This window comes from Atractosteus spatula, chromosome 4, assembly GCF_055471065.1.
Source record: "Atractosteus spatula isolate fAtrSpa1 chromosome 4, fAtrSpa1.hap1, whole genome shotgun sequence".
NCBI lineage: Eukaryota > Metazoa > Chordata > Actinopteri > Semionotiformes > Lepisosteidae > Atractosteus > Atractosteus spatula.
The window spans coordinates 57,548,455-57,571,338 of record NC_142709.1 but is presented as its reverse complement, the minus strand read 5'-3'; the positions used below and the strand labels follow the sequence as shown (position 1 = coordinate 57,571,338).

Sequence of the window (22,884 nt, the reverse complement as noted above, 5' to 3'; positions counted from 1 at the left end):
CAGCATGGTTTAGTGTATTGAAGCTCCAGGGTTGAACATCATGGGTTCAAATCCAGGTGGAACGATGCTGTTGGTTACTTCAGGAAAAAACTTTAGTCAACGTGCTCCAGTTAATACCCTTGTATTCAAATGGGTCTCCTTGTTGTCAATTGACTTAACTAGCAAAATAAAGGAATAAAAAGGACTCCCTATCAATAGGATTTCATTTCATAGAACACCTTTTTAACCGTAAACACCATGGTGTTGTGGTGCTTTAAAAATTGTAGAAATAAAAGAGACGTGTAATTGAGGCAGTGAGGTGGATCATGGAGTAAAGAAAATGGCTTGGTAGCAGCAGGTGCTCAATTCAAGCCCCCAGCTTTACCTCTGAGTCATTGAGTTGCCCTTAGCAAGTTACTTGACCTTGCTACAGTATGTCCTGTTCTTTGGAGGAGATGTAAAACTAGAGTCCTAGTGTTAGAGCTGGCTTGATAATAGTACTTATGATACGTGCCTTTACTCCAGTCTCCATAAGTCACTTCGAAAATGGTACAGTATCATCAAAATTTATAATTAATAAATATCTATTGAACTGTGAAAATATTATTTAAAGCTAACAAGTCAGAGATATAGGATTCACCTGAAAGCGTTTTCAGTTTAAAGCATTTACAAAATGCCTTAGCATCAGGTTACATAACAAATGGGTAGTAAATGTGCACAAGGGTAAATAAGAACAAATCTCAATGTGACTGATTATAAAAAGGTTGCTACATATGGAAGGTCGTTGATAACTGATGCCTTCACCATAAATTTCAGCAAGAAGACAACAGCAGCTCTTCAGAAACTTGCTGGTGGAGAGGTGCAGATCATGGGCGTGACACAGCTGCAGTCCAGTTCTAAATGTGGCAGTAAGGGCTCCCCATGCTTTTTGCCCGATTCTGATTGCTGTCAGAAAATATAGGCCAATGTTACTGTGATCTGTGTAGTCTCCTTAAACTGTCACTGCTGTCAATCAGAATATATTGTCAGTGACCTATGATTTCAATGAGATTAACAGCGTGCACATAGATTGACCTTATTACATCCTGAAGCGATGGTGACATGCGCCACCTCTCATGAAACAGCATGGTAAAAAATTAAGTGGAAATAATTACTTTTGAATACAAACATTGAAAGAACTTGCTGAACGTCACCCATGAGGATCTAGTTAATTAAAACATTTTTTCTTATCCTGGAGGAAGGTTTCCTTACAGTTAACTCTTATCTTTCTTTCAGAATTAGGTGTTTTCAGAAGTAAAGTGGCTTAGAGAGGTTTCGAAATTGCAATAATGAAACTGTAAACAGCACTACAGTATATTGTGCCTGTGAGACTGATGGCAAACAAATTCTGGAGATCTGGACAGTCTGTGTCTGTCTGACTGTTCAACAGTGTGTGGTTTTACAGTATATCAGTGTTGGACAATTCTGCAGTCGGTCTGTGGTTTGGTGTTTGGCTATCAGGAAAGAGAAGCTCACAGCTGCAATGGTCTCTTAATTGATGGTGAAACACTAAGAAAGAAGGGTGCCCTTTGCTGTAAATGTGCCGTTTTCAGCACAGCTCGGTTTAGAGATCAGTGCTTGCCCTGTCGACACTCTCCACTACCCCCGGTCTCCTACAACACATTTGTCATTTCCCTCCATTTCCCAGACTATGCGCCTCTGTTCCAATGAGCATTTTAAAAATTACCTTGACATCTCTTCATGTAGTTGGCATAAGACAAAAAGAAATCACTGATAATTGCAAAGAAGCCAGGAGAGAAATCTCACAGGACACGAATGAAAAGGCAGAACACCTTGTTTGGAAGGAAAATATACTGACCTGGTGTCACTTGTATCTTGGGAGAGAAAAGAGGAGGATAATACAGGTAATGTATACAGTATGCAGTGGGAAGTAATACAGTTGTCAAAAGGTTGAAACAGCAAAGTAACAATAATCATTGAATTCAGGGTCTGTTTTTTTCATTTATTCTCAGCTGACTCATTCTCTGATTTTCACCCCCCTGAAGTGTAACTCATGAGGGTTTATCAACCATTAGTCTAAACCTTTCTCAAAAGCTCAATTACATCCGCATTGTCACTAGGGCAAATCCCCTCCTCTCCCTCTACCACCTCTTTTTAAAGCCAGTTCAATTTTGTTACATGACATGTTTAATATCTCCTTTACTTTTCTTCAGCATCAGATGCCTTTGTTTGTTATAAAGGCTACTGTGAAGCCATCGCCTCAGGGAGTGAATACTTTGGCCTCATTCTGTGGAGCCAAGTGTCAGTCTCCTCGAATTGAAAAAAACATTTAACTTTGAAATCAGCTCTCTGGCTGAAATGGGGAAAACGTGCCTGGATTTAAATGAATGCATAAAACATTCAGATACTTGTTAGTGTGTCTCTGAGAAAGAAAAGCACACAGAAAATTTATGTGGAGGAAAGGCAGTTTGCATACCTTAAGCAGTTGGGATGCCTACATCAGAATTATTCCAGATACACAATAGCCTTTATTAAACTGTACTTCAGTTCACCTTTTCTTACATATTTAGTTAAAAAAAACACTGGATTGTGCAGAAAGATCCTGCATGCCTTCTGTATAGCTGTCATTAAAGCGAATTGCAGGGCTTTGAAGGAAAACAGTTACCCAGTTAATGACCCTTGGAACAGGGACTCTGAGAGGCTATCAGTTACTGACATTGGCATTAACTAAGAAAATAACGGTAATTACCTGCTGGTTGTTATTCCTTTGCAAGAAGATCACAGAATAGTTAGCGCTATAATGACATTAAACATTCTTTGAAAGTTACAGTCAGCCTGAAAGGCAACTAACATTCCCGGCAGGTTTGGTAGATCTAGGCTTTAAAATGCATGACTGCTGTGGTAGGACAATGACTTTGCACATCAATGGAGAGGCTTGGTAGAATTGCCTGGCCTGGGAAAGAACCACAAAGAAAAAAACAACAGCATTCCTTTCAACATCTGTGAGATCTTACAGTCAGGAATATTTAGATTCATACTTGTTTCAATATAAATATATTTTGGCACAGTGGAGCAGTGGTTCGCATTACTGCCTCTCAGCACTGGGACTCTGGATTCAATTCCAGACCTGGGGTGCTATCTCTGTGGAGTTTCTAGGTTCTCCCTATGTTTGTGGGGGTTTCCTCTGGGTGCTCTAGGTTTCTCCCACATCTCAAAGACATCCTGATAGGTTAATTAGCTTCTGAGTGAATTGGCCCTGGTGTGAGTGTGTGCATGTATGTGTGTGCCCTGCAATGGACTGGCGTCCCGCCAAGGGTGTATCCTGCCTTGTGCTTGCAATATAGGCACCAGCTCCCCAGTGACCTTGTATTGGATAAAGAGGTTAGAACATGGATGGATGGTATTTAATTTGGAATTGAATTTCTGTTACTTTTTATACACTCCCTATCTGCAGTTGGCCTTTCTTAATCAGCCTGGCTTCGACTCCTCTATCAGCCCGTGGGGAATGAGGACGGTGAGGGCTCAGCTCCAACATGCCCACTGTTGAGCGGCTTGTCACCTCACATGCTGTGAGCTCCTAGCGCCTCATGAGAGAATTGGCAGCGAACGGAAGAGGGATGTACCTCACACTGTTAGCACTGGCGTCCGGGAATACCCCTGGGTCACTGCTGTCCAACAAGACAGGCTGACTCAGAGCCAGTGCAAGCCTGGCAGTACTTCACCAATCGCTTGGGATCCCTGACCACAGTCAGCCCAGGTTGAAAGCGATGGCTGACTTCCATCGTGACTTAACCTGCTGCGACACTCAGCTAGCCCCTGACGTCAATAAATTTGGGAGCGCCTTACGCTTTGGCCCAGAAACTGATGCTGTATTTGAGTCTGAAAGTCAAAATGTCAAAAAGTTTTAAAAAAAAAGAATTAATGTGGTGAGAAATAATGCATCTGAATGCAAAATAGCAGTTTCAACTCAGCAGAGCAGCAGAGCAAAGACAGGTCAGTTCAGAGGGGAAATTGATACATCATGTTTAGTACTGCGGAAAAAATTATTTCCTACATCTTGGAGAGAAACTTCAGACAAAATGAGCCCGAAGCCACCATACATGACTGCAGTTAGATTTTGTTAGCCCTTGTTAGGTGAAGAAAGAGAGACTAACCCGTACCCAGATTCAGAGACAGGAGAACTGTGGCGCTTGCTTTCTCATTGAATCATATGACCTGACCACCAGGTTTCTATAAATATTCAAGGATAACTTCATTATCTCCTTTTCCATCCATGCATCAAGCTGGAGCCTATTTTAGCAAACAATAGGCGCAAGGCAGGATACACCCTGGATGGGACACCAGTCTATTGCAGTGCCGACAGACACACACACACTCACACCAGGGCCAATTTTTCAACAAGCCAATTAACCTACAAGTATGTTTTTGGGCTGTGGGAGGAAACAAACTACCCGAAGGAAACCCACGGAAAGACAGGGAGAACATGCAAACTCCACACAGATTAACTCTTCTTAAACGTCATAATTATGATGCATCAGAACTTTGACTTGCTATTCTGTTTCCTCTAAATATTTTCTAACAAAAAATAAATTAATAATAGCAAAATAGAGGGGAAAGGGATGCAGACAGAATTTAGACCATCCAGAGAATTTATTTGTGGCACAAATATAAAAATATGAACAGCTGACAAGTACAGTTCATGTACAGCAACATGAAGCTTTGAAATGAGGTAACATTGATTTGAAATTATTGGAATTTACTAGGGAACGTACTGAAAAAGCACAGATATTTTAAACAAGGCACACCACACAGGATATGTTTTCACAGGGAATACAATTTCCAATCTTTCTTTCACTTAAATCCAGATGCCTTGTGCCATTCCTGGAAGATGAATTTTGCCATTAAACTATTTTTTTTATGCTAGCTTGTTGACACTTGACTAAAATGAGAAGGAGTCAAAATGATATTTCAAAACCTTATAAATGTTGACAGAAAAATGTTGTCTGTACAACCTGATCATCTGATGTAAAGTATCACTATGATGAAACGACAGAGTGTGTCTGTTCGTAGTCAACTGTTCAGCCAAATCTTTTATTTTCCGAATGGCCTCTGTGATGTTTCTAGGTCGTGAAGCTGGCAGCTGCGTGATTTTCCACAGCATGGATGTTAAGAGAAGTGTGCTCCAGTTTCTTTAAAAAATCTGTACTTTATAAGCAAAGCCATCGACTTGAACTGATCTTGAATAAGAATATGTTTTTCATCCTACAAAAGCAAATCCACCAATTTGCAAACAGGAAAGACAATGCTGTTTTTTTAAAACGTCTAAGTAAATTTATCAGTTCTGCTTTCGTTGTGTAGTTTTATACTTGAGTAACAGGGACACAGTGCATAATAAATAAATCACCTACCTATAAAACTCAAAAATTTAACACCACCCACAAAGATGTGCGATTGACACGAAATAAGGAGCTACAATGCTTAGTGCATTACCTGTATCACAGGCAAATGAATTTGTCCTAATAAGTCGCAGCAACTGCACAGCAGAAATGCTGTGAAATGAGAACTAAACAATTAGTTAACGTCTATAATAGAGCAATATTAAATACATTTCTGAACAGGTGTACAGAAATTTTGATTTCTATATGGGACAAGGTTATACTGTCTCATGCAATCAATGTTCTGCAATTACTCAAACCGAATGTCATTGCTTCTGGCTGTGCTGAGCTAAGTATAAACCCTCCGTGAGTCACGCTGGCTGAAGTGATGGTATTTCTCAGTTGAACACACTCAGAGGTAGATCAAGGCTGATGCACTGTCTTCAGGACTGATGTGAAATATATCGATTTTGTCTTCTCTTACGGAGGACAGAAAAACGGGATTTGTGGTTCTTTGCCTTTGAAAGGATGGCTGGTACTAAGTGCTTCCTCAGTATACCAAGGTATGTGCGTATCTGTTGTAATTGTTGCTTCTCTAGTGCACCAGCTGCATGCTTTCTCACAGAAGTCTTTCCTGGTACTGTATTTATTTGAACAGTATTCTACAGTACAGTATATGGCGCTATTACCGTCAGGGGTTTAAAAGATCCCTTTGACTGAATGCAAAAGCAAATTTAGAAAATGCCTCTAATTAAAATGTAAAACATCAATTTTTATTACATTTAAAAGATAGTAGACAAGGAATTACTCCAATAGCATTGCATATTTTTCATCTTTCCGCAAAATTCCTCTCTGGATTTCTCGCATGTTAAAAGCAGTAAACAATTCTTGCTGCAGGCATGTCATTCTCAAAATTGAGCATTCAAGCATTACTGAAGAAGAAAAAAGGCTTTAGCTGAATAGATGTAATACGTACTGGAACACCTAGAGAATTAGTGTTCCAGAAATGTTGCAACATTTTTCTCCAATTTGCATGTACAGTCTTTGAAACGCACAATGATCAAACTAGTGCACAACAACTTAAGGTTGCATTTTGCAAAAAGGCTTAACCGAGTACAGTTTGAATGAGCTGCATAGCACTTGTACAGTACATGACATATAGCATACTGTATCATCAAATTTGTTTTGGTTTACCAGGGTTTTTTAGAGATCATTGGCTTAACATTGCTTGTGCTATTAAAACATGTTAATATTCTACAAATAATTCTAAAACTGCATTATTTTCTGCTTAACTTCCCAAATATATGTAAATACAAATTAATCAATATCTTGTTTCTATATACATTAATTCACTAAGAATATGCTTACTTCTTAGTTGTAGAGTGAACCTCTGATTTTATCTTTTCCCTTTTATTTTATTTCATTTCTTTAATCCTAAAATAACAAGTCCCTATTTTCTATTCCTAACATAACAATTTAGTTTTCCAATTATTACAACCATAATTAGATGCAGAAGAAAATTGATTTGTTATTTGTTTTTAAAAGCCTAATTTAAAAAAATCAATGTAATGAATAGGAATTAAGCTTAGCCATCCTAAAACATTTTTTCAGGTCTCATTTCTTATTTTCCCATCCTTTTTGGCAATCTATTCCTTGAAAATTCAAATTAAAACCTTATTCTTGGCTTTGCTATGGGACGATAGCAAATTAGGGATTGAAACATTTAAACATTTGTTCAGTCCCTAATTTTACTTTAGTAATGTAAAGTAGATTGACTTCACTGGAATTTTCCAATATGTTGCACTTGAAAATAATCCAAAAAGTAATTTGATGTTAAATAAATCCGTTTTATGTCAGAAAGATTCATTTGATCATTTTTTAACAACGGTAAGTATAAAATATTTAATCTGGTTTTGCTTTTAAAATGTGTTCTGTTCACAATAGAATTTCATCACATTAGTACAGTAGATGATCAACAGGTCTTACCCTCTGGACTATCTCCATTTCCACTAACACTCTCAGCCCAAAAAATACATAAGGACTCTTCAGTCTAATATAATTTAAACTCTACAAAGTAAGAATCTGTATGCTGAGATTGATATTTTATTCAGAATATTGATCAATAAGATTGCAATAGCAAGATTCTCCTTAAAATCTAAAAAGAGTAACATTTTGGTAACAATTTGATTCCTATACTCCTGGGGAGTACTTGGTGCTATTAAGTTATTCTATACAAAAAGTTTTGAAGGTCTAGGACAATGGACTTTTTTAAAAATTCCTAAATTGCTCTGTATTGTTAATCAGCTACATGCAGTCCTTGTATTAAGAAATGCAGAAAAAGCAAATAATTAAAATATTTGTTTCCTGGGTGAAATAAAAACATATTGGAATGCACATTTCAATTTTCTAATCTTGACGTGCAGTCTTTTTTAGATATATCTGCAATGTTGTTTTTATTGATTGCACTTGACAGGATTTGATTTTTGGTACAGATTTGAAATTGTCAATTATTTCTTATTTGTAAGTCTGCCATTTGGAAGAGCCACACGTCTCTCACTTTATTATAAGCGGTAATCGCCCAGCAGGTCACAGGAGGAGCTATTTTCAGCGAGATGGGAAAAATCTTGGCCATCTAATCCCAAAACATTCCCAACTTTCCCAGACAAATTGGGGATAATCCCTGTCGTAGTCTGGTGATGACCCAGGCTTCTAACCAGGAGTGCAAAGGTCATAGATAGTTACCTGTACCTGCATTCGAAGTCAGCGGCTCTGTTTGTTGAGACTGTCCAGGCTCGGATTGGTGCAGAGAAAGATAGTAAGTAACCTTTTCCAAAATAGTACCTTCAGGTATAAAATAAATAAGAAAATAATCTGACACCGCGTGCCACATGTATGTCAGCAGGATTGAATGAAGGAAGTATATTTTGACAGTATCTCTTTAATCATAACCATTGACATTTCCAGGCAATCTTTCTTTGCTGCTGTATTAACTGAAAAAAAAATCAGCAGAGCAAAAACTTTATACTTTAATTCCCTCAGGAAAACAAATGAAAGGGAAGTTCAAGGAAAATTAGCAGACAAAGACATTGCTTATGGATGATTCAGTTTGTCAGGTAACTCAAAGAGAAAATGAATGCCATTTAAAAGACAGGAACCTACTTTTGTGTAGAAAAACCAATGTTATTTTAAGGGGAATAAAGGACAGAAATAAGGCCCAAATTTTAAGATTACCAGATGAGTATCGTGGCCACTTGTAATTTACCAAGGGGAAATACCAGTGTGGCCATAAGATGGGCATGTGTTTATTAAGGGATTTAATGCTGTAATGGTAACCAAGATTTCACTTTTACTCACAATTCAGAACAGTTGAAGAACTCTTCAAGTCACTTAAAATGCAGCGTTACAAAACAGGATTAAGGCGTCCGAGAGTTCAAGATACCATAAATCCAAATGGAAATCAGGAGGACAAGCTGTGGCTGTTTTTCTATGATCAGATTCAGATTCTATCTGAATGATACAAACAGCGAGCAGGAATAAAGAGAAGCCTTAACACCAGTTCTGTTGCTATTAATGCACATTCTCTCCTGGAGCTTCAGCACCAACATTAACACATTAAAAAGTCACATAAGTCCTGTACTTCCGTTATTGAAAATATTGATACTGTCGAAATTCATCTTGAATGTGCTTCTGCAACTACAGAATTCATAAGGTCCTATTTACTGTATGTTTTATGACTTGAAAAATCTTAATGAAGATCTGGTTTATTTCTAGTTATTGTTGTTACAGATTCCATTTTTTTGCACGTAGATGGAAAAACAGCTTTCTTTTATTGTTGTTGGTTTTTTTTTGTTTTTTTGTGGTGAAAAATAGAACTGGAAGCTTAAATTCCCAAGATGTCCTTAGTAGGTCGTGCTGGGTGTAAGATTACATTTGACATTTTTGTTTTCACATAGCTTTGAACAAATTCGATCATTTTTAATTCTGGTGTTTTTAACAGATGTTCACGACGAGGTCATTAATCCGCTCTTTTAGGCAGCAATGTTTTGCCTGGGGAGCCCCCTCCTTTATCTTTACAGCACCGTCGCTGGTTCATTCCTTACAAGTCAGGTGGATTTTTTCAGCCTTAAACGTACGGCCCTAGTAATCATTTCCTCAACCGAGATAAGGGCAGAAGCCAACATATTGAATACTCTAGCCCTTTAATTTTTTATCGTTGTTAATTAGATTTTGACAGAACTTCTGACATCAAGGTTCTGATTGCTCCGTACATTTTCATGTTTTTAAGAAACCAATGCTCATTTCCCTTTGTGAATAACGCATCAAGATTTTTTCTTTTAGATATTTACAACATACTAATGTTTTTTTTTTCAGTAATTTTGAAACTACGCCGATGCGTGAGATTCCTGAGAACTTAGAAGATTCCCTTGACACAGTGGGAGCAAGCACAAGCAGCAGTTTGGATAGCTCAGTTACTGCTTGCAAGAAGGTAAGTACCTCTTGTAACATTTCGACAATTCCGCAATTCGACATCCCAGAGTCCACAGTATTAACGTCCCTTTGCGCAACAAAACGTTCCCAAAGGACAATAATATTCTGTAACAAAATGTATCTAAAAAGTCTACAAGTCTCTTACAATCTCTGAAGATATGGTGGGAGACCTGTACAACAACGGCCTACTTTAGTTTAACATTTTAGCATAGAATTCAAGAACATACACATACTGTATTTAATGGACAAAATAACTGATCTAGACTGTACTTTTTCATGAGAGATCTCGGCCAAATGTGATTCCACCATTCCTGTCGAATTCCAGTCTTCATCAGCCCAGAAGAATAACCACGTTTATAATGGTCACAAAGTCATTCCTTTACACCATATAGAGAACAATGATTAATCTATGAGAAGTTTCGACATAAAAATAAACCCGCAGTTCTTCAGCTTCAGCAAGAATTCATGAAACTGAACAGAACGACACGTATGGAAACTTTTAAATTATTATTAATACTAATATTTGCATAGTATGAATAATTTAGTGAAGGTAATCGGAACTTTCACTTTTTATCATGGTGCTGGAGAAACTCGGGAGAATGAAAATTGCAAAGTTTGATTGGTCTTTTCCTCATAAATGGTTTTTGATCTACTGAACAATAATCGATTTCAAAATAAAGCAACACGCTCATAAAATAATAAGCAGTTGTTTTTATAATGACTTAAAATGCACTCGCTTAATAACCATTTGATTTTGTGGGCTTCAATAACTTTGCTAATAAAGGATTTTTTTAAAAAGTAGGAAAATACTTCTCTTTTTATTACTAGATATTTTTTCTGTAGCTTTAAACGTAAGTAGAACAAGTTTCTGCATGTTTTATTTATGGAGGCATTGTTTTGTTTTCATAAAAATAACATTTTTCAAGTGTAAAAATAGATTCATTCTGACACCGTTCGCCGGTTAGGAACCCTGAAAGATTTTATTGCACATTAGCTTCCAGCAAGAGGGAAATTACCAGGCTTATTTCTGAAAGCTTGCTTCATTAACGTGAACTGGAATTTATTTAGGGCTTCCAAGCTAAACTCCTTTATATCTTGCTAAGTGTATCTGATTTATGATTGCTTGGGGCGGGGCAGTTTACCTGTCAAGCAGGCAGGTCACTCGTTTGGAAATTTTTGAAAGACCAAATAATAACGAATCACAGTCCTGAACATTGCGATGCCTGTGAAAAGGCTTGTTTTAAGAGTTCATTCTAAGGCATATACTTGTTGTATTACTGAAAACAGCTTATAAATGCTAGTTTGTTAATATTTATTCATTTGTAATTGGTGTTATGCCTGACTCTACCTTTCCCAGTCTAATTAGTAAATGGGATACATGTCTATCAAGAGTCTGAGATGTATGTGCCTCTACAAGTGCTTCGTGCCTGTTAATCGTAATTTCAATTTGTTCAGCTTTAGAGCTGTCTTTTGAAGTCTTCTGAACTGCACTTTACACTGATTTCTCCTTCCTGGGGTAAACACATCAATGAGCAATCACTTTCAGCCAGGTTCAAGAAAGGCACAATGTGATTTGTGAAGCAGGCTTAAAGTGTTTTAAATTGAAAACATCATTAGAGCTCACCTGCTGTATTGCTGTATAAGAAAAAAATAGTTGTTTTTGTTCTGTTAGCTTTGTTTCTATTTCTTCCCCTTCACTTCCTTATTGCCTTAAAAAACAATATATTGCTATTATCTTTCAGTTACAGTGGAGACATTTGCATTCGTTTAAAAGCAACATCAGACCTGTCATTTCCTGTCGTGTTTCCTGCCAGAATCTGTCATTTCAGTTAACCTCCGGGGAGTGCGGGGCAGTTGTTGGTACTGTAGATGCAAAAAACAATAATAATACTGGTTGATGAGCTTACAGTAATGGACAGACAGCCATTTAATGTCTTCTGAGAAGATTACTGAGTGGTCCCTTTTCTCATTTATAAACATCTAGTGCAGGGGTTTCCAGCCCTGGTTCAGTAGAGTATATTCTTGTTTTTGTTCCGAGTGATCTCTAAATTACGTAATTGTAGTCTCCCCTCCATTTAAGTGATCACTTCTGAATTGTTCCAGACCTTTGGAAATTGGACTGGGGCTCTCCAAGAGCAGGGTGGGAGACTCCTGGACTGACAGGACTGGGGCTTTACAGGACCAGGGTGGGAGACTCTTGGACTGACAGGACTGGGGCTTCATAGGACCAGGGTGGGAGACTCTTGGACTGACAGGACTGGGGCTTGGCAGGAACAGGGATGTAGACCGCTGGACTGACCAAACTGGAGCCCTCCAGGACCAGAGCTGGAGACACTCATCTAGTGGAACTAGTGCCATGATGTTGTTGACCAATCTGCTGTAGGGAGTATTTTCTACTTTTTTGGTAGGGCAGTGTATTGCAAAGAGCAACACAGGTCCAGTTTATATCAGAGCATCAGGACTGTCAAAGGAAAGAGATCAGGATTAGTGAGATTTAGTGAGAAAAATAGATAGATCCAAAATTCTTTTTTTTGTGACAGGTATATTTGGGTTTCTGGCATTATCGTTCTGCCCAAGCAGCACTCTAACTTAAACTAAGCTTTCAAAGAAATATTCAACCCCACATAAGACTCCTAAACCCCACCTCTGAAATCCTCCCATCTCCACTTACAACCCTCTGTTTTTCACTGAACTCAAAATACTGCCACTGCTGAATTGTACACACAGCTGTTATCTACATGCTGGTTAGACTTACTGTATTGCTTCTACCCTGTTCCTGTCTCCAAGAATTGGGATGTCATTTTCTATGTCAATGTTATGGCATCTTTTATGTCATCTATTAAGTAATTTGTCATGTGAGGAAAACGTGCAGGCATGCATTTCATTGTGCTCAGGTACATATGACAATAAACTCAAACTTGAACCTTCCCAAACTCATAAGCCATTTATCCCAGAAGCCAGCCACCTGTGTCTGTGCCTCCCCATTGACTAGCATTTCAATGTCTTGTTCCCTTTAAACATGCCTGACAGGAAGAGTAGCATGCAGCTGTATGAAGGATGTGTAAATCACATTAAACCAGTGTTTGAGCTATTCTTTTGTATTCATTTAAAGAAATACAGAAGCATATTTTCTTCCCTGCTCCCCTTACAATGTAGGCTTATTGCATGAAACAAGAGCAAATCGGCTTGCAGCTCAAACCGCAGGGCTCTGTCGAGCAGAGGCTGGGCACACTAGAAACACATACACTTCTCGCCTTGCTAATGCAGCGGCGTTCTGCAAGATAAATCAGCACCGCGTTCAACCCCCATCTCTTACTTCTGAAAAGGCATACAACCCATTAACTTAATTATTCGCTACAGCATAAAAAAATGGTGAAAGTGTTGTAAACCTTACTGCGGGCCTGCAAAACACACACACACACACTTGAGCCAGCCTCTCTAATGCATTCCTTCCCATCTTATTCCTCCAGGAGGAGCTGAAGGGGAATGCAAGGGATAAAATAGCTCTAAAACTGGAATGTTCTATGGTCCGTGTAGCCCCGGTGAGAGTACCTCTGATTAGCAAAACAGCCAAGAAGAACTCGGCCGTTCTGTGTTTATTACTGTAAGCACTCTCAGCTCTCATCAAGTCAAGTCGAGGTCTCCTGGCTCTTGAGTTGTTTGAAGTGTGGCGCTTTGGAGTGACAATTGCTAGGCCTTTGATCAATCTCATAAAAATGAATAAACAGCAAGCTTCTTACTGTGAGCTGCACCACCCTCTAATGCCGTAGAGACCACTGGTGGTTTTTAAAAAATGGAAACTAAAAGTTCATTTGGAATTAATGACAAGATGTGACCAAAGTGTACAAGTAATATGTTATTTTTCAACATTTTTATCTTCGCCATACTAGACAGCTGAAGCCAATCCTTTGAAGGTCCATTGTAAATGTACATATGGAAAGGTTCTGGAAGGAAAGGTTGAAATTGCATTTCTAAAAGATGGGGTTCAACATGTGTCTAAATTAATTCAATTAAATACTTTGGTTCCCAGGTGCTGTGTAGCAACAGTTTGTTGGATTCAACCGAGTATTGGTTGCGGAATGAAAAGACGCTTTGCAAAATTGGATTTCTAGAAGATAAATGTGACAGCAGCTGTACAACAGTAAGTAATGTTCTTCTGTATTCTGAGCAAGTGTAATGCATAGTGATAGTTACTTGCTAAACCAAGTCTCTGACGGTAATTTCTAAGCACGCAATGAAGTGTGAATTAGTGAAGCTTTGACTAATTTCAACTTCAAAACTGCCAACAAAGGTATTTTTCAATTGCTTGTTCTCTTAAAACAATAGGTTCTGATTATTTTTTAAATAGTTTTTTTTCATGTACATCGGCCCAAATCCTTTTTTAATAGTGTTGCTTCACTAGGTTTCAGTCACTGTTTTGGAAAAGCCTTCTGATAAAACACAACAAGTGAACAGTGAGAAAAATGACTTTACAGATCCACCCTAGCAGTACATTGTTAATGGGATTACCATCCAGATAAGTGTTCAAATTTATCCTGGTGTCTGGTTGCAGTACCTAACCTTTGTATGAGAATCTGAGGATTAAAGTCATCAGTTTTTCAGGGTCAATTTAATTGTTTTTGTTCCATGATTTATTGTATTGTTGAGCATGGTGTAATGCTTGAAAAAAAAAAAAGGTTTTCACAAAACTGAATATTTAGGATTTTTTAGAAAACGTGCATAATTTAACTGTGTGGCTGAATTTTCCAAAGCAAATTTTGACTACAGAAATAGTGTTTTCTACAATATTTGTTTCCTCTATATATCATTTATGTTCATCTTTGGCACAGTTAAGCTGAAATGCTGGCAAGACTTCGTATTTTGTATGTGGTATCATGGTGTCACATAAAGAAGTGAAATTAAGTTTATGATGTACAGTACCTTCATTCTTCATTTAATATATTCTTATATTTTGTGTTTCTTTGTATGTGTAGCCGGGGGTGAGAGGACTGTCCAGAGTATACAAGCACAGAGGCACAACACAGGTCTACAAATATATTATTTGATGTTTGCAAGGGATTTGAGCTACAGAAAACCATTTGATGCCATACCTTAAGGATATTGTGACAACCGCTACAAAATCAATAAAGTGTTAGGACAGGGAGAGATTGCTGTCTAAAGAATTCAAGTAATTGTGTGCAGAAGTTGAGTAAAATGAGACATTTACTGTATGTAATTGATACATAATCCATTTTTCAAACAGAAAGATAATAAGTAACCATATTTTGTTTTTTAGGAGTTGTTCTCAGCAAAAAATAAGAATGGCCCAACAGGAGCACTGGTGCCTGCTGTACTGTATATATTGTATAGGCAGGAAGATTTTTACACAGCACTCTTTCATGAGTAAACTGCAGACTTCAAACATGAGCTGTCACACGGGGGAACTAAAGGCTTTTCTTTTCGTTCAGGGATTTCAAACAGAATTTAAATAGGGAAGAACAAATTGCTTAAGTGTTTAACATTTAACATTTGGTCAGCAATTAGGTTGCCTTTGTTTTGTACCAAACATAATTTTATTTAGCAGTTTATTCTAAAAAAATTCAACTCTGGAAACATTCCCTTGTTGCAAGAAACTCTGAGATTCCAAACTACAAAGTGTACCTCAGTCTCAGATTCCAGCCCACTGCCTGATGTCAGATTTGTGTAAACTCAGCGGGAAAACCACCATCAGGTCTGAGGTTTAGAATTTGCAGGTGGCAGAGGTGTTAAGGGATTGATTTGTGATTTTTATGGTTTGTTTGAAAGAAAGCCATGGCATTTGCCTTTTAAAGTAATATTAAACAGCTGAAAAACAATCAACATTGTAACCAGGAGAAAAACTTTCAAAACTCAGGTAGTTTACATCAAATACATTTTATTTAGATTTACATGGTAGGTACATAAAAAAACTTCTGTGATTTGTAGACCTGTCTTTTACAATGCAACTTTTCTATTTATAAATCAGAAGCATTTTGACCTTAACCTTTATTGTCTAAGACAGGGCTTCTCAGCTTACAGTACTCCATTACAGCTTTACTGAAACTCCTTAGTGATTTAATGAACAGCTAAATCAATAATTGTAGGAGCAACACACCAATTAAAGATCTGGTTGTACAGTAGGAACGTACTGCAGTAGAAGGCCAGCAGATTGAGTAGTCCTGATCGAAGGAATTTGTTTATAATTGGTCAATCACTAGTGTAATCAATAAGTTTACCTAGTCAGAATGTAATAAAGAAACATGCTGGTTAAAGCAGGAACAATTACAGCCTAATGTCACAGCTATGAATACTCAACTACTACCTTACCTAATTTCACAGAATAAGTGATAATAAACACAAAGTTTGCAGCTGGTGTGATGTCATTAAAAAACAAATACTTGTAATCATATTGTGGTGAATCGGTTGGCTCGGAGGGAAGAGGGGGAGAGAACAAGCAGACAGATGGCGAGCCGCAGCAGCTAGGGGAGGAATTTATTGCCCTTTTCGGTACAGGTGGAAGGTGGAAGAAGAGCTCACAGTTGCGAGGTAACCCCTAGCATGCCATGAGGGGAGAGAGAGCGAATGCCTGAGGGTTCCCCCTTATATAGCCCTTCTGGGAGGAAAGGGAAACTGCTGCTGGGAAGGGTCAAAGGGCGATGATCCAGTCCACAGCCGGGGGGGAAGCGGAACGCTACAATATAATGTAACAAATTAATGGAAAATGGGAATTAGTCCCCAAAAAAGTACAGATTTGTAAAAACGGATGAGTTTCCTTTGCAAAGTTCAAATTACAAGCGAAATGGTTTAAAACTTTTGATCATCAAGATAGAATCACCGTACAACCTGATCACATTAAATTCAAATCTTTGCAAGGCTGGGCCTGGTCAAAACTGAGATGAGACTTCCAAGGAGAAGAAAAAACACTGCTGCAAGTGGTGTTAGCAGACCCGTAGGTAGCACTGTTCTCTCTGAACCAAAATTACAAAACCAATTGCACCAGGTTGAGCCCAGGCTCAATGTGGCTGGTTTGAGCATGATCTATGATGTGAGCTTCACTGTGTCTCGGATTCTGGGAGTCGGGGCCACACAATAAACCAGCATCTTTAGAGTTAGGGTATCTTTGTTTTATTATACAGCAGCACTCTTTTACCTCTGTGACTTGTAGGCACCTATAATGCTATGGTGTTGTTTTTGAGGGCCACAGCACTCCTCCGCACTGCAGGAGCTGTTCTGCAGGCTCTGGAATAACTGGAAATAGCTGGCCAGTTATAAATAGCTCGATAACTGGATAAACTGGAAACAAGCTGGCCATTTCAAAATTAAAAAGAAAGAAACCAATTGCTCCACTCTGTTTTGTGCAAACACATTTTACAACATACAGTAGCTCAAAGTTAAGAACAGAATAATTATACAGATCATAAAGATGCACCCAAGTTTGACTTAGAAGAAAAAGTCCTGTCTAAGCTGCTAGGGCCTCAACAAAAAACATGATTCATATTCATTGTTGCAGTTGTGCACTGACAGTCCAGGGAAGGCAGCAGTTCTTGGACATGAGTTAGTGTCTGCAGCTGGGAGACTAAAAAAAACCTGAAGCCCTTACTCTCGATAGAAATGTTACATTTCCGCGACTCTTCAAATAAATTGCTTTGAATGTGAGTTTTATGTTTTAATGGACAAAATGGCTGTGAGGCCTTTGGAGAATGTATTTCCATGATCATCATCAGCTGCTTGCAGTGATATATAATCTGGAGTGTTGTGCTGGGCAGACCCACAGTCATTATCCTATTCCCTCTATATGTAGAAACCTGCTTAATTGTTTTCAGGGGAAAAGTTGCAGTACCCAGGTGCTTCTCAGTATTGCATAAAACCCATTAGCCTGGCAAATTATTTAACAATTCTGCCAAATACATAAAATAACTCTTAGCTGGTTTGTAATTATTGGCGTAATCCTGAGAATGTAATTTCAATCTCAGGTCTATTAAGTCGCTACAGCTTTAAGCCTTTCTCTACTCCCCTCTAGTGGGTATTTATCAGAGGCTGAGCTTCACCAACTGCAAACATTGGTGTCAACCTAGTAATTACAGAATGACACTGTAAGCGTGCCAATATCACTGTCATTTTCAGGGTCAGTGGCAAAGCAAATGCTTTAGCATGTATTATCAACCAGAGAATTAATTGCAGGTTCTAATTAATGCACTTTTCTGTCACTGATCGCTAGTCCTGACGAATGTCTTTAGTCTGCGTGTTTATTTTACAATATGCATGAGAGCTTTTCATCACACACTTGACCCACACAGAGAAAATGATTGGCAGAAATTTCCTGCTCTCTCACCATCAAATTCTTAACATTGTGTTATTGCACTGTAGTACCAGCCCTATAAAAACATTTTCCACTCTATATTCACAAACTTGGCTATCCTGTAGTTGTAATCAACCTTACTATATTTAGTAGAAAACTTTCCAGTAGTGTTCTCTCTGGGATTTGAGATGTCCTCTTCGTCTAAATTCATTCACACTGGAAGATTAGTTTCTTATCAGCATTCCTGCGTGCCGTTTTCATCAAGAGTGGCTTTAGGAAATTAGATCATGAATTGAGCTTCAACAGTAGCTGCTGTAGAGTCACTTACAATAGGTCGTTGGTTTATGTTTCAGGCCAAGCATGGAGCACAGGGAGGTTAAGTAATTTGCACAAGGTAACATAAAGAGAATCAATGACAACAGGGTCTTTGAAATTTCTGGTCACCTGTCCTGCCTCCACCACAGGTCCTCCTAGCCTCTTTCAGAAATAAATAAGATTACATGTATTGATGGAGAAGAGCACAGTAATGCACTGGATGTTAAGATACACTAAGAGGTAGTTTAACCCTATGTCCCTGCTCCCTTGAAGTCTCTCAGAAAGGATGATCTTTCATATGAACCAAACACATCATGAAAAGCAGACCCTTTTCTCATACATAGACATTACAAAAACCCAACAGTGGAAAGAATGGTCATTGTTGGAAGAGCAGACTAAACATGTCAGCTTGTGCAGGAAAGCAGGTTCTGTATTTTTAAACATACAAATAATTTCAAGAGATCCTTTCCCTGCAAACTTTGCTAAACAAGAGGTAGATCATGTAAGCTGTTAACTAAAAGTCAAGTGAGAAACAAGAAACATTCACAAAGTGTTACTTTCTCTCACAGAAACATACTGTACCCCAAATAGGACCTGGAGCATACAGAACCTGGGGAAGTTTTTGCATTCTGTAAGTCTTTTTCCAAGAGTGAGTTTTTTTTCCCTAGGCTTTTAACATTTATCTTTGCTTCTTGGCTTTTAACATTTATATTTGACATTTCAGATATCCAGATTGTATATAGTGTACTTTCTGTACCCACTTCTAGCTGTTACTGTCAACTGTAAAATAGTTGCATTTAGGCTTAATTATCTGTGCTGTTCAGCACAATAACAGTGATCTAGTTCCTAAAAGCTTTGTGACAGTTTTATATTCTAAAATAGGATTACCATTTTTGGGGTTTAAAAAGCTGTTCAATGAATGAAATGAGCAGTGATAAGTCAACATACTATTAAGTGGGCAAATAAATCCGTTGTTATCCTAATAAAATGAATCCAAACAAAATTGTAAAATTTCTAATTGGACTCTTCAATTTTAAAAGTTTTCTGTAATGATGTATGTGTGCTGTTCTCCTCTTAGGCATAAAACAGGCAGTAAATGTTTTCTGAGTACATCCCTTTGTATGACACTGCTGTATTTGGAATAGATCAGCACCGAGCATAAATTCTGGATATGGCTGAGACAGGCGTCATGGTTGTTGTCTTAACGTATGGTCCCTGGCTTCGAAATGTAGCTTCTTCTACCCCTAAAACAGTGCAGGGTATAGAGACAATTTTATTGTTTGTGCATTTCATTTTTTTCCAGTTTTTTTGTATTTTTCATTTTGTATCTACCTAATTTGGAATCTCCAGCTGACTCTTTATGTCTTTTTGTGACACCTGTACTGAACAGGGAGCTGGAGGCTGGGACGTTCCTTGAATCCTGGTACTATTCTGAACATTCCTTTTGATTGAGCTGATGAGGGTGGCAAGGGTATCGCTGTTTGGGATCGAACCCCACAGCCTTCAACAGGACTGAAATGTGGGAGGTGCCCTGCTCAATGAGGGTGACTGACCTTATGCACCGTAGGCCACGCACGTTGCCTGACAAGTCCGAGACTCTGTTCATTTGAAAAGGGATTTCATAGGGTTTCAGCCAGTGAGGATTGGCCCCTGACAAAGTAATTCAACCACCCATTAACATGCAATTTCAAATGACACGAGAGGCAGACAGTCCTGGAGCTGTCAATTTTCGAGACGAACAAACGGAGAGTGCGCTTTGGAAACTTTGAGCAGAGCGCAGTTGGTCATGCAGGCCTCTGGTCCTGTTCTGTAGCAGCTCTTCCTGGGCACAGATGTTCATTTGCTACCTCATTGAACACTCGGTGAACCAGAGGCTTTGGAAATTAGCTTGCATCCTGTTCCCACAGCTCAGCGCTCTCACACTCTGAAGTTGACAAAAATGAGGAAAATAATAACAATACTTTGGCATAATTTTATCATGCACGTTATCTTACAATGTGTTCTGTATAGACAATTTATTATATAGACTGATTCTGTTAAACCTCTCAGCCCTCCTGATAGATAAAGTACTAGGTTACTAGGAAGGGAAGAATTGCTGTCCCTTGCAGACTGTACTGGATACAGTGTTTTCCAATACCTGGAGGGAGAGGTGCTAGCAAGGATGTGCACAGAGAGGACTCAGCAGATGAGATGTTTGTGCATTAAAAAGCAGAAATGTAAGGTTACAGTGTGACCTCCTTCCAGACTAGTTTAAAAAATCCACAACTTGTAAACAAAATGCCAAATATAATCTTATACCTAGCTTTATCTGATAAGGAGATCGAAATGAGAAAGATCTACTTTGATTCCAGCCGTGTAACACTTTGAAGTATCGTGGCACTATTAGCATCCACATTAGCCTCTCATCACAAATACAGCAAAGATAAAAAGTTATTTTTTCATCAGTGTATGAAATATGGAAAACAACAAAAACCATATTGGGTCCAGTGGTCTGCATATTTATGCGATGAACATACTGTACAGTATTTCATTTTTTTCTCTTTAGTTTTTTATTGACATTTACTGTAACGTATCCTTAGATGTTTACAGTTTGAGCATTCAGGTTTTTGAATAAAATATTACATTTTAAAAAAATGTGTATGCATAATTTTATAATCCCACAAAATGGGACACAATTTGAAGGGTCTGAATACTTTTGCAAAGCACTGTATAAGTAACAGGTAGTAAAACATAATAGCATGTCTGTCAGGTTAGAATTCCAATTTAACTTCAGTTTCTTCTTTAAGCACACATGTAGTCTACATATTCATGCAAGAAAATAAAAAAATATATGATCTCATTGACTAAATACAATATAAGTAATTGTGTTGGATGGAGCCACAATAACACTACCCCCAAATTTAAAATTGCACACATTTTCCAGTTTTTCCCATGCTTGGCATCATAGAGTTCAGTGCATAAATAAATTCCATAAAACATCAGAGCAGTGGAATCGCAAGGGTTAATGGTCATTTTAAACTCATCTGGGTATGATGTAGATCTGAGGTAAAATCGTTTTTTTAAGCACCTTGACCTCCTTGACAAACTGAAGTATTTCTGTGTTATATGCAATTTTCTGCTACATGTGTTTTTATGATACCAGGATATTTTCTTTATCATTTCATTACATTCAGTAAATTGCAAATTCAGAATGGAACAAGGCACAGAATTCTTCCCCACTAAATTAATTTCAAGGGAAATAAAACGGCCCCAATGAAAACATAATAGATCCCGAAAAGCGCACAAATTAAAAATTAATCTGACGTATGCCAGGACAGATCACAGTGTCCGTTCAAAGCAGTCTCCTGGGCCTTGAGCTTGTAAACAATTTCCTGGAGAGCACAGTTCACAGTCACTCCTGAGACTGCTGCCACAGCACAGGAAGAAACAGGACACGTAAATAAGAAATAGCAGCAGATGCCAATCATAATAAAACACAAGAACACAAATACAAACAGAATTTCTAATGGCTCACACTGTCACAAAAAATCTCTGCACTTGGTATATACTCATAGATTATGTACATAGTGTTGACATTCTTAAAGATATACAAATACTGTATATATATGAACTATAAACAGAAATATACAGCAGTTTCCTTCTCCCAAACTACAGATTTCTATCATATAATCTGATTTAAAAATGTATCCAGTTTAAATGTGGTAAAATAAAACAAAACAATACCACAGCAGCCCATCTCAGAAGGAAAGAACAAATTATTTCTGAGATGAGATGGTGTGAAAAGCATAATGATGTCGGTTATAGGGTGTCATTGAACTAAAAACGAGATTCTTAAGATTTGCTGCCAAGTTCAGTAAACTCTGTATCAAAGAAAGAAGAAACACACCTTTGGTAGATGCAAACTAGCTTTGTTGCTTGAAAGCGCAGCATCATTGATGCCTTCAAATGACAGTGGTAAAAGAAATTTGTTTTGTTTTGTAAGGTATTTGAATGAATTAACACCAGACAAGCTGAAGTGTCTCAGGAAATGCCAGGCTGCACTAAAGCTGCTGAACACAGCACAAAATGCGTGATATAAATAGTCAGACATATTCATGTGCTAGCCAGGAACTCATTCAACCAAAATGTCATCACCGAACGAAATGCATACAATGCACCCAGATGTGCTGACAAGTTTCAAGTTGCTTTTTTGCAAGTTCAATAGTGCTGAAGGTAAAGGAAGCAAAGAAAAATTAGTCTTTGCTTCCAAAAGCAAGTGTCTCAGAGTGGCTTTCTTTAAGTCCTTTTCTAGACTGACATTCAGTTCAAAGAGGTTTAAACTTTTAAATCACACAGTTGGGAATTGGTTTATCTGTTATTTTTCAGCTGCATCTGGATTTGAGCTGTTTTTTTTTGTCCTGTAATAACTGGATTGTTTTACTGCTGTTCCGT

At 38.0% G+C, this 22,884-nt stretch overlaps 1 protein-coding gene across 1 annotated transcript in view; it reads left to right on the top strand.

The window, feature by feature from the left end:
* Positions 1 to 5,648: 5,648 nt before the first annotated feature.
* sphkap (SPHK1 interactor, AKAP domain containing) overlaps positions 5,649 to 22,884 on the top strand; it is a 32,547-nt gene continuing 15,311 nt past the window's right edge. The window contains exons 1-3 of the mRNA XM_088913607.1: positions 5,649 to 5,917; positions 9,726 to 9,840; positions 13,873 to 13,983. Coding sequence (XP_088769733.1) covers positions 5,883 to 5,917; positions 9,726 to 9,840; positions 13,873 to 13,983 — 261 coding nt within the window. The 5' untranslated portion in view covers positions 5,649 to 5,882. The remainder of the gene's footprint in view (positions 5,918 to 9,725; positions 9,841 to 13,872; positions 13,984 to 22,884) is intronic.